We start from the raw sequence: 17,167 nt of genomic DNA, 5'->3' as shown, positions 1-17,167 counted from the left end.
ATTAAAATTGCAAATGCCTCAGATGTATTATTTCACAGCCAACTTAATTGTAAAAGTTAGTAAAACTTAGTATGTGGCAAAATGTTTCCACTGATAGATTGATTAAGCAAACAGAAACCTGCTTCATGCATGTTCTGCTAAAATACAACAGATAATAGACCTGAACTCTTGGATTGTGTAGTTCATTAGCATTTAAAAACTTAAAGACTAGGAAACATAATTTAAAGTACTAGAAAGGTTTATTTAGAAACACATAAAAGCAAATGCATCTTAAACACTAGCCTAAAAAGAAGAAACAACTTTTACAAGTATATAGATACACATTTCCATGAATATCCTTGCCATGATTTTAAGATCTATAGCACTCAAAGGAAAGGGCATATTGATTTGAAAAAATATTTAAATTATTCTCTACATATACAATATAAATAAATATTTGAAGAAGAAAGTTTTTTTTTAAATTAGTGAAAGCATTTGATATCTAACAAAACTACTTCATTTTATTATTGTTTCTTTTTCAGTTAAATCCTGAGCCTGCATTTTAGATCTGTAGATGTTTTTTAAGTGCTATGAAAATTTGCTATCAGTGAATAACTGAAATTAATTATTTTTCCATAAGCTATGGATATATTAGGTGACAAAGCATGTTGCATGTTTAGAAATCTGACTCATACTTTCTGGCATTATGACACCTCTGTGATTGACTGACACATCATTTCCAGTGTCACCAATAAGGCCTCAGTATGAACTCCAGGACATACATTTAGATTCTCAGGCAGTTCCTTAAGAACACTTGGGAGCTTCTTTAATGTCTTTATATTCCTAGCATAAAGATCTAGTAGCCAGTCAGAATGTGCACTGGTGGGTTCTGTATCAGTATTGCATGCCATAAGCAACTCATTTAGATGACTTAACCCTTTGAAAGCTAGGATGAATTCTGAGGATAAATCAAATATTGAACAAAAACTAATCAACATCCTACTAAGTAAAAATGAACCAAATTCCAGTTGTTGGTGATAAAAATGTTTCTGTGTCTTAGCATGAAAGTTGTCCACTGTATCGTCTATATTTGTAATGGCAAATAGTTCTTCCTTGTCTTTAGGGGACAGCACATAATCCAAGGGCAACTCCCCCTTAGAGTTCCTCTGCTGTAAAAGCTCTGGGCCTGTGAAAAAGAAAGTGTAAAACGTTAATAGTAAAACACTTTTATTTTGCTAGGTTAACTATTGCTTTCTTCCCCCACACCAGAAAGTAAAAGCCTTCTAGGATTTATCATCATATTTGCTAATGATTAGCTGCCTACATATACTGTAACTTCCATACAGACCAATAAAGGTGTGTTTACAAACTGAAAATTCTAGTCACTTGTCTAATGAATTTTGCTCAAACATAGTCTACTATGATTAGTAAAAACAGCTTTAAAAATGTTCCCCGCTGCCAATTAAAAACAAGAATTGCAGTACTCTCAGAAGAAATTAATAAAATGCATTAATCAGAAGCTTAGGAAAAAGAAAAAACAAGTCTCTTTTCCTTTACTGACTAACAACCTGGCAGTGTGAAAACTATAAAGACCCTGCACAGATACATTACAGTTTTCATTTTATCCTTCTAATGTTTACTCTCCATAAGGGCAAGGGAGTCATAAAAACTTCAACGTTAATTTTCTAAATTAAACTCAAACCAAAACCAAACTGAAAAGGTCTGACTATGTCAGATTAGTACTTGCAAAGTACTGAAGTGCTCAGGCCTCAAGGTCATTCTCTAAGTACTAGAGGGTGACTTAACAAGTGCAAACAACCTTCCCTAACAAGGTATAGCAGTGTCAAGCACAGCCTGTAATGCTTTATGAAGTCACTCACAAGGATGTAAGTTGCCATATGAAAGCATAACAGGAGACATAATAACATAACGTACCATCAGAAAGAACAGACTATTAAGTACTAGAACTCTTAATGATGATTATAACCACACATGTAAAGGCTTACATGACTGATGAATATTTGTGGAAAAAAAAAAGAATTCCAAATGAAAACTATATTATCTATTATATTGTTTACATCTCAAAAGTAAAATATTCTAACTTACTTCTGTTTGGAAAACATTACAAGTACCTGAATTAAACAAAATTTTAGCAATGTATACTCTTAAAATTATTGCTTGTAAGACAGACTGTCTTGAAATGAATAGATGTTGCTGCCACAGTGTTAACATCAAACCCAGGGTCTGACTGAGTAAGTGAACAAATAAACAGTCTAACACAAACAACCAAAATAACACAGATGTAATTTAGCAATGGACTTGACAAACCTAAGTAAGTGGGTTTTCTCTCCTAGCTCATAGACTAACCCACATACTATCTTACTATGTTAGGTAAATCAGCACAGCTGATCTATTAGTACATTGTACCAATCAGCTGGATTCCATTAAACACTTATACCATTTGATACAGAAACAAATATTAGCTTGCATGTCAGACTCAATCTGTGAGTAGAAAATACAGAATACTTAATAGAAAAAGCAAAAAGGGAAGGTAGAAGAACTAGAAATATATCAATTATGAAACAGTATTGGTAAAACAGACACACTTAGGCCTTTAGGGGGCAGGAGAAGACTATAAATAACCAAGTCCCTCAAGCCATTATGCAATACATCCATGCTTTCTTATATACTCAAACGAAAAAAAAAAGACACATGGAGAATATGTCTTTTGTTTTTATGCAGAATAAAATGCTTTATTTACAACATAAAATACATCAAATTCTAAGTTAAAATTAACACAAACAAAACCAATAGATTCACACAAATGTTTATATTTTTCATATTACAAGCTAGTTATCAGGGTTTCTTTTTTAAAATACAAATTAGTTTGAATATTTTGAAATAAAATTTTGTAATAGCTAAGATGCACAAATGTCACTTAAAAGGGAGTTGCTGAAGATAAAATTGAAAGAATCCAGAAAAAGTAGTAGATGGTATGGAGCTTAAGTAATCCTCTTCACAAAAGCCTTGTACTGTACTCAACACTACCTGAAAATCCAATTTCAACTTAGTTGATGGTAAATATGAATGAAAATATCCTAGGCTATCTTTCCCATATTCTATTAAGGAAGGTCTTATAAAGACAATTATTAGCTTAGCCAGTTATATACTACATGTATAATAAAAAAGAATGGAAAGCCTAATAGTCATGAGAAACACTGAATCCATTTATTAGCAAGCTTTAAGAAATTATCAGTTCACAAAGAAGTCATATACATTAAGTTAAAGGAGTATTTAAAACCAACACCTTCAACTACAAAAATATACTTTCATTCATGAACCTAATAGGTTTTAACAGCACATATATATATATAATGGTTCTTACAACAACTAATACAAGGTGGCTATATTTTAGGAGACTTTTTGTTTTTACTTTTTCATCTTATTTTATATAAAATAAAAGCAGCTTTCCTTACAGAATTTTAAATATAATTGTTAGCTGCCTCCGAGGGATTCATCAAAATCCTGGATAATTTATCAAAGCCCATTTAACACAAACGCACTCACCCCCATGCTGTAGAAGCAGCTTGCCAATTTCTACATGTCCGTTTGACAGTGCATCATGCAAAGGAGTCACCCCGTCCACTTGAGTGAGCAGATCTACCTCTGGACAACGTTGCAAAATTTCCCGGACACACACTGTGTTGCCATAGTTACAGGCTTCATGCAAAGGCGTCCAGCCAGCATTGTCTAAATTAGAAATCAAGGCAAGTTTTAAAACGGCAGAAGTAGTACTGTTGGTTGCAAAGTATTGATATCCCGCAAGTCCCATCCGATTCCTCTGTAGGGGCTTCATATATGAAAACAGCATTGGTGAAAATGAACTCAGTGAAATCTTATTTCTATTTAAAAATGAAAATAAGTAAGAAACAATTTTAAAACATTAATGGTAGACTATGACCAGAAAATTGCTACTAAAGCATTTTATATTATTAACTATAAATAATCACATAATGAATTATTTCAGGAAGGCTGGTAACTATTTTTAAAATATGTTTGGTAAATTTACTTAAATGATTTTTCTTAATATGATATAAAGCTATTTTGTATAACAAATTGTAAGATGCTGGATGAGAGAACAAAGACTTAGAGAACTTACCTTTAACATTGATGTCTATTCCTGGCAAAGAGAGAAGAATAATCAATTTCTCCACTTGGTTTTTTATGCAAACTCTATGCAGAGCTGTTTCCCCTATCACAAAAAAAAAAAAAAAAAAAAAAAAAAAAATTATTCCAGAGAAGACAAGATATCAAGTGGAGAAAATAATAAAGGCCATGAACTAGAAGATCTGGACCCATGCCAGACAATCATTTATAGGGTTTCCCTTCCAACTGGTTTAAACATCGCTTGAATTAAAAAAAAAAAAAAAAAAAAGAAAAAAAAAAAAAAGAGGTGGGGTGAGAAGAACCCCAGCAATCCAGAGCTTCTGTTCTGTTAGCAGTTAAGCAATGACATTCTACAACGAAAGCTTTAACGCAGGCATTGTCTCTCCAAGTTCAAGGTTTAAAGCTTCAGTCCTGCTATAAAAACCCCAAATGATTAGAGAACACCAAAAATACTTGGTTTTGGAGCAATAAAAGTTTTAAAGTACAACTGCCCTCTCTTAAATTTATTCATGAATCTACACTAAAATGTATGGCTCTTTCTTATACAGCATTTATAGCTTAATTCAAATGAATGTTTCTGGCTAAGCACGAGTGCCTCTACATACTCAAGTATAATTCAGAACTTCAAATCCATTAACAGATGGTTTGCTGCTTCTCAATAGGCTGTCTGGCTTGGCTACAGCCGCATGGGAGAAATGGAAGAATCTTAATATAAACACCACACACACACACACACACACACACACACACACACACACGCACGCACACACAGAAAAAAAAATCCCTAAATACCATTTAAAGCTGAATAACAGCAGCACACAGAATGGCAGTTTTTGCTTGGAGGAATGCAGTAAGTTGCTGCTGGCCAAAATTATCTACTCCCAATTGCTCCTTGAACTAAGGTTAATAAAACATAAGCCACAATTTGGCATTAAGGAAAATGGTGAAACGCTTGTGACTACATAGAAACAAAATGCAGCATAGGCATCATTTGTTCCTGCTATACACAGTACTGAGTAGCATATTTCTATACTACTCAATTTTACAGATTATCTCTGAAACTTCTACTGAACATTTCTCCTACATGCATACACAGTCTCTTCAAGTTTTTCCTCCACTTCTCGATTTCCTTTCTCTCCCAACTCCTGCTGTTCAGCCTAAAGTCATTCATATTCATTTTACTTCTGAACAATAAAACAAACAAAAAAAAATAAGACATTGATCTTTAAAGTGAATATCTGAAGTTCCATCTAATAGTCTTCATATTTTGAGCTCAAAATGGGCTCAAAATACAAATGTCTATCCCGTGGAACAATTATAAAAGATTTGCTGTCACTGTTTTCATGAGCTAATCCATAGCATGAGTTAATACATGTTATACAGTTTATAACAGAAGTACTTATAAATCAAACAATTCAGTTTACTAAGTAGAGACCTCTTGTAGATTACATACTTTCAGGTCATAAGACATCTAACTAAAAAGGCTCTAGAGGAGGTTATTACAGCACTGTTCTTGTGATATCATCCACTAGGTACTTAGGCTCTAGTGCAGTCAGAACCAAAAGCCAAACACATTTCAGTCTGGGCTCTGTGCCTACAAGAAAAGAGTCCATATGCTTAACACAGCTATATCACGTAGCCTACTCCTTAGTCTTTGTTCACAAAATGTGTATGACTGAAAAGAGATGAGGAATGAATTATACTTTCAAATCAGAAGACTCTGATTCTAAGCAGCCCAGGTTGATGTGGAATTGCAAAGTAAGGAGGGCAAGTCTGGAATGAGCTCAGTGAGCACCACACATCACTTGGCATCTGGAAAGGGAGGGTGAGAAAGGAAGGGTTATTCTATTACATCAGCTAATAAATGACCACTTCTTTGGTATACATGAGAGTTCAAGAAAATATTACATTGTCCATTAAGGTACTTCCTGGACCTTGCCCAATATTTAAGCTCAAACATTCATTAGGGCAAATGTGTGAGATTTCCAAGTACTGACTACAAATATGAAACGTTTTAGTATGTTAGTCAGATACTTTAGGTACCTTTCAGATTAGTTTTATGAAAATTCATCTTTGTAACCAAAGAGGGGCAATTCTCCTTTGAACATGACGATTCTCCTTCTGACTTCTTCTTCAACTTTTTCAACGATGAGGAACATTTAGCATGGTTTAACTCGCTGAAAAGAAAAGAAAACCAAGAAAAGCTTGTTTTTCAGTAAGTCATGCCAGCATACATTAAGATAGTATTTTTTCTCCTCTAAAATGTATCCTGCTTTGAACTTAAACCCACTTACTCATTCAATCACACTGCTTTCCAATTTTTAAAATGATGTCAACTACATGAGAACAAATACTGATGCATTAATTTTTACTTTATTAGTCTGTATCTCCACCTGCGCAGTAGAAAGGTAATGAGTGTGGAATGTTGGGCAAGGAGGAAACCAACCAAATCAGATTTTGTAGAGGAAATAGAGCTGAAAGTTGTATTAGAATGCAGGCCTCCAGATTTCCCATTCAAGAAGTCTCCCATCTTGGGAAAGTATAGCATTTCATATGCATCTAAAACCTTAGCTATCTATAAAAAAGAGGTACTTTCTGTTTCAGAGCAACGTTCTTGTGAAATAGACATGATTTCTTTCTTTTATTTCTTTCTGGAAGCACTTAGTAGGAAGGAAGTATGGTCTTTGCATTATAGGAAAAGTACTGAACTTCTGTATTTATACGTCCAGAATTGAGTTTCCTTTCAATCAACATATGCAGAGAATACCCCAGATAGTCTAAAGTACTAGGAATTTCAGAGAAAAGACTCTATTCTAAGACAAAGTGCAGCTGTAGCAACAGCACTGCTTACAGGAACTCTGGCCGACCGTCTGCTTGTTTCTGTTTTGCACCGTTCAGCATTAGTAACGCTCTTTGAGACTCTAGGCAAGGCCGCTGGCAGAGTTTTTTTGGCATCTGCATCTTTCCAGCCCCATGTATGTCCATTTTCCCCAAAACTGGTAAATAGGAATCTATCTGTTGCAAAATAATATAACATTATCACAACTACAAAGACAGTAAGTAAAAGGAATTACTTCATCACTTTGCTATTAAGTCTGGTTATTTTTCTTGATTTTACAACTAAGTTGCTACATGATCCTCTCCAAACACGATTAAATATTAATGATGTCAATTCTGTGTAATTATCTATGTAATTATTTTGTCAATACCTTGTAGATGATACCTTTTAGAAAATAATACTTTCCAGTTCAATCTTAATCTTCATTTAGGATAGTCCTTTTGGTTAAATTTCATATTGAACTTTTGTTGATTTGCATATTTTTATACTTAAAAGAATTTTATTTTTATAATTAAAAAAAACTTGGTATTTCTATTTTTGGTTTTCTTCAAGTGAAAGTTAAGTCCAGAATAAATGGAAGGAGGGAAACTATTCTTCTACTAGTACAGTTGCCAAGCAGTTTGCCTGGCATCACAATAAATAAACAGTGGATTTGGCATTTGCTAAAGAAGCGGTAGGACATTAGGTCTCAGAATCTAGCATGGCCAAGACCAAAGAGAATGAGAACAAATGCAGTTTATACATACATACATGTACGTAGGCTACATCTTTCCAAGTTTTCCTTTTCAAATATCAACTCCAAAAACTTTCTGGATATAGTTTTAAAATACATATTATGGCAAAAGTCAAAAATATTTTTTTAAACTTATTCCCTCAAATAATTAAATCTATTTCTGAAAAGATTTATTTTTATTGTTTATTTATTTTAAGTGTGTGCGTGTGTGCGTGCTTGTCTAGGGGATGGGTGCACACCAGTGTGCCTGAAGTCAGAAGTTCCATACATGCTAGGAACTGAAACTGGGTCCTCCGGAAGAACAGCAAGTGATTTTAACTAACATGGAACCATCTCTTCAGTGCCCCACTAATGTATTTTTGAGAAAAAACAAAACAAAAACAAAAACAAGAAACAAAACAAAACTGGTTCTTTAATGTGTTGGAAGATTTCTGACTTGTGTTTTGCCTACTTACAAGAAATAACGAAGAATTAAAACAAAACACATGAACTAACTTCTTAGAAAAAGAAACCAAACAAACCAACCCCTGAGTAGGGCAGGGCTTACTATTTTCTGAAGAGAGAGTGGCTCAGTGCACGCACTAGTGGGGCCCTGTAAGCACAGCTTTTTAAAGATTGCTTCTGCAACGAACATTTGAAGCCAGGAAGATGAAAAGGAACAAATGAAGAGCTCTAGTTCTTTTGAAGAAAAGTCTATAAAAACAAGTAAATATAGTTATTGCTACATCTTATACATTCCCCCCATATCTTCACTGTTGATTATGCTTAATTGAGTGACATTTTTAGAGCCAATAAACTTCAGTTATAATTTTAAACCACTACAGATGGTTTTATATAAACATTTTATATGAAACACTTAAAATTATAAATATATACTTATATATATTATATATCATATACATACACTGACTGCTCCTTGTTTTTTAAGAGAAAATTTTTTATGTTACATATGCCAGCACTTGATAAATAAACAGTATCATTTTATCAGGTAGCTAATTCCCATGCCATCCATTCAATGATACTAATTTTCTACTAAGCATACATTCAGAAGAGAATGCCCTACATCTGCCCTGGGCAGCATAGTAGAGTTGCCCCCTAATGGGGTAACTGATTCCAAACCTTGCTGGTGAAAGAGAGCTGGCCTCATGGGTGTTAAGAGCAGGAGAGCTGGCCCCATCCCTAGCAGAAGTACTGAAAAGCCGGCCCAGATGGCTTGAGCTCAGGAGGTGGTAGAGCCAGCCAGTCTTGCCTTTTGCTAGCAGCCACAAGCGGGAGAGCTGATGGACTGAACAGAACACCACCACCACCAAGGCCCAGATCCAGGGCTATAAGTTGGGCCACCCCATCTATGGACTGCTGGAATGTATGAAGGGGCTGGTTCTCAGAACCTAAGCTGTAGGATCTCTATTAACACAGGGCAACAAGAGGATAGCTGAGAAGAGGCCAGGTGAGGACCCAGTATTGATAGTGTAGCACAAGTCGGAGGCATCGAACCACATCAGTGATTCATTGTACTAAAGTAAAGCTGTTGGGCACCTGTGTGACATACCCCAGCCAGATATTTTTTTAAATTTATTTGTTTTGTTTTGATTGGTGGGGGGTGCAGAGGGCAGATATGGAAGGATGGGTAGATGAGTGGGATTGGGGGTACATGAGGTGAAATTCACAAGGAATCAATAAAAAGTTAAAACATATCAGCATAAATAATAGAATGGAATGACAAAGAATGAGAGCAACCAATAGGATACTAAAAGAGCTAACATTAAGCAACAAGACACAATAAAAAAGTTGTGATACATAGATCAATAGACTATGAAAAGGCCTAGAAAGAAGTTTAGGCTCCTACAGTCGACAGGTTTTTGACATAGATGCCTGCAAGAACTGGTGATAGGAAAACTAAATACACGAATATAAAAGAATGAAATTAGATCCTTATTTCACATCAAATATCAACTACAAATGAACATACACCTTAACGAAAGACTTGAAATTCTCAACTGTTAGGAGAAAAGACACTTTTGATGATACAGGCACAGAAAGGACTTTCTGCATACAACTCTACTGCTCAGGAAATAAAGGCAACAATTGACAAATGGAACCTCATTCTGTATAGCACAATGCAAAGATAGTTTCCTGACCGAGAGAAAACTCTTGGTCTTGGTAAACTAATTTCACCACTCAAAGCACTTCCTGGAAAGTTTCGAAAAGTACTAGGACTATTTATTTGTGTGTATACTTTATAAAAACTGTGTAGTTGAATTCCTGCTACAATATAAATAGAAGTTTGTTGAGTAGTTGAATGAAATGTAAATATTCTTGACTGAAATAATAAATATAAAAATTATTTAAAGTCTGAATTACAGAAAGAATAAAAAGGACAATATAAAACACAAAACATTAAAAAAGTAAAACAATAAAAAGTAACAGGAAAATATGTTGACATATCTAAAAAGGGTACACAGAAGGTTTATTAAAGGTTTCTTGAGATATGAAAAATTAAGTTGTGATATAAATTCACATTTTTTAAAATAATTCAATTGGTTTTGTAAATCTCATATATGTATATAATTCTATTCTCCTTATTTTTAGTTTCCTCCTACTAGCTACCTCCTAGCTAAACTATAAACACATTTCATTAAATTTCATTGGAAACAACACGAATACTGACAGACCTTAATGCCACTGCTAAAACTTTCATGTGTCCTGAAACTTAAGGAGGTTTCATTATTAGATGAAAACAAGGAATTGTTAGCTAGTTTTGGCATTCCCATCTTATCATGACAAAATTGTGATTTTTAAAAACCACCAACCTATCTAGTAGAAACGAGTGGGAAGGAATGATGACGGTTCTAAGGAAGAAGTAAATTTGCACTAAGCAATGTTTAAAAGTCACTTAACAAAAGACAGCTATTCTTAAAAAGGATGGCAATCACCCTGTAAACTCAATGAAAGAAAAACAGGAAGAAGATAATATGATAAAAATCTTCTAACTTTAGAAGTATAAAGAAAACTCTCTTTGTAGAAGGTATTGAATAAACTGTACACTCAATTATTATTATTATTTCCTGTATTCCTATTACAGAATTGTTTTTAAGGAGTTAACATGATTAACAGTAGATTCAAGAATTTTTTCTTAAAAAAAAAAAAAAAAAGATGCCCTAGAAAATGTGCAAAACTACTTTCCTAGAAGTTCAAACCATAGATGATTAGTTACGTGAGAAAACATGCTCTTGTCTGGAGGAGACCTCAAAAGCTCAGGAAGTTTAAGAAGTTAGAAATGTAATGCTACAGGCATGAAGGAGGGAGCAAAGGAACAGCTAGGTGTTCTGAAGCTGTTGGTGCAGGCAGGAAATGTCAAGTCTCCAGGAAGCCTTCTCAGTCTGCAAACTGGGAAGATTAGATCTGATTAGAGCATTTCCTGAGGTGACTGCTGAAATTGGCAAACTGCCTAAATAATATCCCTCTTTCCATTTATTTCACAAGAAACTTCGAAACACGAAGTATATGATGGGGAGCAGGAAGAATGTAGAAATTATGCATGATACCGTTAAGAAAAGACCCAAAAATAAGAGGTTCTTTTAAAAAGGCATATTAGGAAAATTTTAAAGTAATTTATACGTGAGCAAAATCATAATCAATAAGGAAAACTTATAATCAATGAGATAAGTCAAATTAATGTAAGGATATAAGAAAATATGTGGTAAGCATTCTGGCTGAGATAATTTAATTTTAAAATTCCATTAAGTATTGTTAACAAAAAAAGACCTGACACAAAGATCAGACTGTACTAGATTCTAGTTTATTTGAATAGTAAGAAATGTTACGGATACTAAAACTTCTTTTTATCATGTAAGATTCCTGTCTGTTTTTGTTGCTATTGTTCTTTTTCAAGTCTCTTGCTTGATCCCACCTCAACTGCATCTAAGCTCTTTCCTTTGAAGACTTGCTTCCAGGATTTTTCAGAACAGCTAGCTCACTTGGTCTAGCTTTTCAGACTGTTCCAATCATGACTTCACTTAAGCCTACACTTGCTCAGCATACAGAGACTGGACAACAAACAGCTAGGTTTCTTAAGGCTAACCATTCTAATAACTTATTGCCACCCCCCAAAAAGGAATTTTTCATGCTAATTCAGCAGGAAGCAGTTGTAAGAAGGCCATTGTTCCCAGTCCCTTAGGTTGGGGTGGATGGTTTTGGTTATTTTATGAATTATAGATATGTTGTTATTTTAAGGAATGATTACAAATAATTATGGTCTTGGACAGGGAAGAAACAAAACAGGGAGCTTAGACTAAGGGGTATCCATCCATCCATCCATCCATCCAACCATCCATCCATCCTTTCTTAGGTATGGAAAAATAGGGATATAGAAATATTAGAAATTAAGACAATTACAGTTAAAGCTCTCTTAACTAAAATAACATTTTATAGCCAGAATCTTACACTGGTAGAGAATTTTGTATACTAATATAAAGACAAGGTCATTATTTTGTGACACTGGTACAGAATTTAATATATTGATATAGGTTTAAGGTTTTCATTATAAAAATCTAATCTATTGATACACAATTTAAGATTATTTTTGTTACAGCATAATATATGCATGTTTCAACTTTTAGATAGGCATTTTAACTATGCAACCCATTTAAAAATACCAAGTTTAGTCCCAGTCCCTTTAATAGTTGTCATTACAAACTGTTTAGGATAATTAAGTAATACAAATTAACAGCCAGTCAGTCAAACTAAAGGTCTGTCTCCCCTCATGGCAAACTCCTGCTCCCTTCCAGTTCTTCCTTCTCCTCACCTCTTCGCCACTCTCTTCTTCATCCCCAACCACATAATCAAACACCACCCACTTCTAATCCCTCTAGTAACTGGTTTTAGCCAATTTTATTTAACCAATAGTTTTAAATTAAGAAAGAAGGTTTGAACCCTGAGAATCCACCACAAACCAGTCAGAATGGCTAAGATCAAACACTCAGGCGACAGCAGATGCTGGCGAGGATGTGGAGAAAGAGGAACACTCCTCCATTGTTGGTGGGGTTGCAGACTGGTACAACCATTCTGGAAATCAGTCTGGAGGTTTCTCAGAAAATTGGACATTGCACTACCTGAGGACCCAGCTATACCTCTACTGGGCATATATCCAAAAGATGCCCCATCATACAACAAAGACACATGCTCCACTATGTTCATAGCAGCCTTATTTATAAAAGCCAGAAGCTGGAAAGATCCCAGATGCCCTTCAACAGAGAAATGGATACAGAAAATGTGGTACATCTACACAACAGAGTACTACTCAGCTATCAAAAACAATGACTTTATGAAATTCATAGGCAAATGGAAGGAACTAGAAAATATCATCCTGAGTGAGGTAACCCAATCACAGAAAAACACACATGGTATGCACTCATTGATAAGTGGCTATTAGCCCAAATGCTTGAATTACCCTAGATGCACAGAACATATGAAACTCAAGATGGATGATCAAAATGTGAATGCTTCACTCCTTCTTTAAAAGGGGAACAAGAATTCCCTTGGCAGGGAATAGAGAGGCAAAGATTAAAACAGAGGCAGAAGGAACACCCATTCAGAGACTGCCCCACATGTGGCCCATACAGCCACCAAACTAGGTAAGATGGATGAAGCAAAGAAGTGCAGGCCGACAGGAACAGGATGTAGATCTCTCCTGAGAGACACAGTCAGAATACAGCAAATACATAGGCAAATGCCAGCAGCAAACCATTGAACTGTGAACAGGATTCCCGTTGAAGGAATCAAAAAAAGGACTGGAAGAGCTTGAAGGGGCTCGAGACCCCATCTGAACAACAATGCCAAGCAACCAGAGCTTCCAGGGACTAAGCCACTACCCAAAGACTATACATGGACTGACCCTGGGCTCCAAATTCACAGGTAGCAATGAATAGCCTAGAAGAGGCACCAGTAGAGGAGGAAGCCCTTGGTCCTGCCAAGACTGAACCCCCAGTAAATGTGATTGTTGGGGGGAGGGCGGTAATGGGGGCAGGATGGGGAGGGGAACACCCATAGACAAGGGGAAGGGGAGGAGTTAGGAGGATGTTGGCCTGGAAACCAGGAAAGGGAATAACATTTGAAATGTAAATAAGAAATTCCCAATTTAATAAAGATGGAAGAAAAGAAAAAAGAAACAAGGTTTATAAAACAAAAGCTTGTAAAATGAGAAAATTCACTTGTAGGCTTAGACCTTCAGGTATCGAATTTAGCATTTAATACATAGTAACAGACTATTCAAAATACCTATCCTCATATCCATTGGTAAGTGTAACTCTCATCCAATGAACAACAGTTGACATCCCAGCATGAATGGGAGAAATCTCACAAGGTCCCACCCCTAAATGGAGAAACACAGGCAACTAATGACTGCTGAAAACGTCTTCTACAAGATCTACTTGGACTTGAGTTTTGTTAAACGTGACAAATATGGATTTATTTTAATTTTTCTACATACCAACTGTCAATTAGACCAGCACCATCTATTGAAGAGGTGTTCTTTTTTTCCATTGTATATTTTTGGCATCTTTGTCAAAGATCAAGTGTCCATACGTGTCTTCAATTCTATTCCATTGAATAACCTGTCTGTATCTGTACCAATATCATGCAGTTTTTAATCACTATTGCTCTGTAGTACCGTTTGATGTCAGGGATGATGACTGCCCTAAAAGTTCTTTTATTGTTAACAACTGTTTTTGTTATCCTCCATGTCTATGAAGAATTATGTTGGAATTTTGATGAGATTGCATCCAATTTGTAGATTGCTTTTGGTAGGATGGCCATTTTTATTACATTAATTCTACCAATCCATGAGAATGGGAGCTCTCTTAATTTTCTGAGGTCTTTTTCGATTTCTTTCTTCAGAGACTTTAAGTTCTTGCCATATAGATCTTTCACGTGTTTGGTTAGAATTAACCCAATTCTATAAGATATTTTATATGATCTGTGACTATTGTGAAGGATGTCGTTTCCCTATTTTCTTTCTCAGAACATTTATCATTTGATGAGTACCGATCTAACGCCAAGTAGCCATCCCTAAAAACACACACACATGTATACATATGAGTAAAACTAAATGGAGTCAGCAGGTTGTATTTAAAAGTATATGTGTGCATGTGTGTGTGTGTATGTGTGCTATATGCACATATAAATGTATATATTTATACATTATATACACATACGCATGCAATAAAAACAAAAAGGAATATTTAAGTGAGAGTGTACGGGACTGAATTGAAATAAAAGCAGTACTCATGAAATTCTTAAAAACTAATAATGTTTAAAACTTTTAATGTAATGGAAGTTCAACTCTGGATAAATGCTTAGACTTAAGTTTATTGAAGCACTGAATATGGGAGCATTATAGATGAATTGCCCATTCCTTTTCATACTGTCTCTGTGCATTACTTCAAAGAAGACTTTTTAAGAATATATATTGAAGAATAGACCTCTTAAAGGTACTTGAAACTAATTTTCAGAATTAGTGAAATGGTTAAAAATATAACCATAAGAAAGATATACTTACCATCACAGGAAAGGGAAATATAGCTTCCTAAGTCCTCAGACATGTGTCGGATCACATTTCTACCCATCTGAATACCAAGGAAGATCCAATAGTCTACTGCTGTGCCAAGAATTCCAGTCAGTAAGTAAGATAGTTCATGTTTGAAGACCTAGCATGAAAATAGGAAAATGTTACTGAAATATTAAAAATACAAAACTTTTCTACCTTTTTGAGAGGTCAATGACTAAAAATAGAGATATTAATAACGGAAGAATACTAACAAATTGCCTTTCAACATCTACCCTATGCCTCTCATTGCATACACCACCATGTGGGAAACCTGTCAACTGAAATGACTAGGATTCTTAAAAGTTTCAGGTACTAGATATTTTTTTGAGTTTGAAGTTATCTATGAATACAAAATGATACTCTAAGTATCATTTGTATAACAATCACTATTCCTTAATGTCTCTTAATATCAATGGACAAAATTCCCCAATAAAAAGACATAGGTTAACAGACTGGATACATAAAGAGGACCCAGTATTTTCCTGCATACAGGAAGCACACCTCAGTGACAAAGACACACACTACTTCAGAGTTGAAGGCTGGAAAACAATTTTCCTAGCAAATGGAGCCAAGAAACAAGCTAGAGTAGTCATTCTAATATCAAGTAAAATCAACTTTCAACCAAAAAATTATCAAAAACATAAGGACAGTTCATATTCATCAAAGGAAAAATTCACCAAGATGAACTCCCAATCCTGAATATCTATGCTGCAAATTCAAGGACACCTACATTCATAAAAGAAATCTAATTAAAGCTCATAGCACACATTACACCTCACACAATAATAGTAGGAGATTTCAAGACTCCACTCTCATCAATGGACAGATCATGAAAACAGAAACTAAACAGAGACATAAAGAAACTAAGAGAAGTTATGAACCAAATGTACTTAACAGACGATTTCATCCTAAAACAAAAGAATATACATTCTTTTCAGCACCTCATGGTACCTCCTCCAAAAATTGACCATATAATTGGTCACAAAAGAGGTTTCAACAGATACAAGAAGAATGAAATAATCCCATGCATCATATCAGACCACCATCGACTAAGGCTGGTCTTCAATGACAACAAAAAGGACAGAAAGCTCTCATATACATGAAAGTAGAACAATGCTCTACTCAATGATAACTTGGTCAAGGAAGAAAGAAAAAAAGAAATTAAAGACTTTTTAGAATTTAATGGCAATGAAGATACAACATACCCAAACTTATGGTACGCAAAGAAAGCAGTGCTAAGAAAAAAATTCATAGTCTGAGTGCCTCCAAAAAGAAACTGGAGAGACCATGCATTAGGACCTTGACAGCACACCTAAAAGCACTAGAATTTCTATACACACACACACACACACACACACACACACACACACACACACACACACACACACTCAAGAAGAGTAGAAGGCAGGAAATAATCAAATTCAGAGCTGAAATCAACGAGGTAGAAACAAAAAGAAGTATACAGAGAATCAAAAAAAACCAGGAGCTGGTTCTTTGAGAAAATCATTGAGATAGATAAACCCTTAGCCAGACTAACCACAGGGCACATAGATTGTATACAAATTAACAAAATCAGAAATGAAATGGGAGACATAACAATAGAAAATGAGGAAATTCAAAAAATTATCAAATCCTACTACAAAAAAAAAAAAAAAAAACCAAAAAAAAACCAGAAAAAAAAAAAAAAAAATTTTAAAAAAAAACAAAATAAAAAAAAAAAAAAAAAAAAAAAAAAAACAAAAAAAAAGCACATAAAACACAAAAAAAAACAAAAAAAAAAGCAAAGCCTAGGGCCAGATGGGTTTAGTGCAGAATTATATCAGACCTTCAAAGAAGACCTCATACC

General features: G+C 34.7%; 1 protein-coding gene across 1 annotated transcript in view; it reads right to left on the bottom strand.

Annotated features, from left to right (window-relative positions):
* Positions 1-220: 220 nt before the first annotated feature.
* Slf1 (SMC5-SMC6 complex localization factor 1) overlaps positions 221-17,167 on the bottom strand; it is an 87,571-nt gene continuing 70,624 nt past the window's right edge. The window contains exons 15-21 of the mRNA XM_032899107.1: positions 15,274-15,421; positions 8,266-8,411; positions 6,998-7,161; positions 6,190-6,323; positions 4,139-4,231; positions 3,547-3,729; positions 221-1,165 (exon numbers count right to left, since the gene is read on the bottom strand). Coding sequence (XP_032754998.1) covers positions 684-1,165; positions 3,547-3,729; positions 4,139-4,231; positions 6,190-6,323; positions 6,998-7,161; positions 8,266-8,411; positions 15,274-15,421 — 1,350 coding nt within the window. The 3' untranslated portion in view covers positions 221-683. The remainder of the gene's footprint in view (positions 1,166-3,546; positions 3,730-4,138; positions 4,232-6,189; positions 6,324-6,997; positions 7,162-8,265; positions 8,412-15,273; positions 15,422-17,167) is intronic.

Source organism: Rattus rattus, chromosome 3 (assembly GCF_011064425.1).
Source record: "Rattus rattus isolate New Zealand chromosome 3, Rrattus_CSIRO_v1, whole genome shotgun sequence".
In the NCBI taxonomy this organism is placed as follows: Eukaryota; Metazoa; Chordata; class Mammalia; order Rodentia; family Muridae; genus Rattus; species Rattus rattus.
This window is presented reverse-complemented; position numbering and strand designations above follow the sequence as displayed.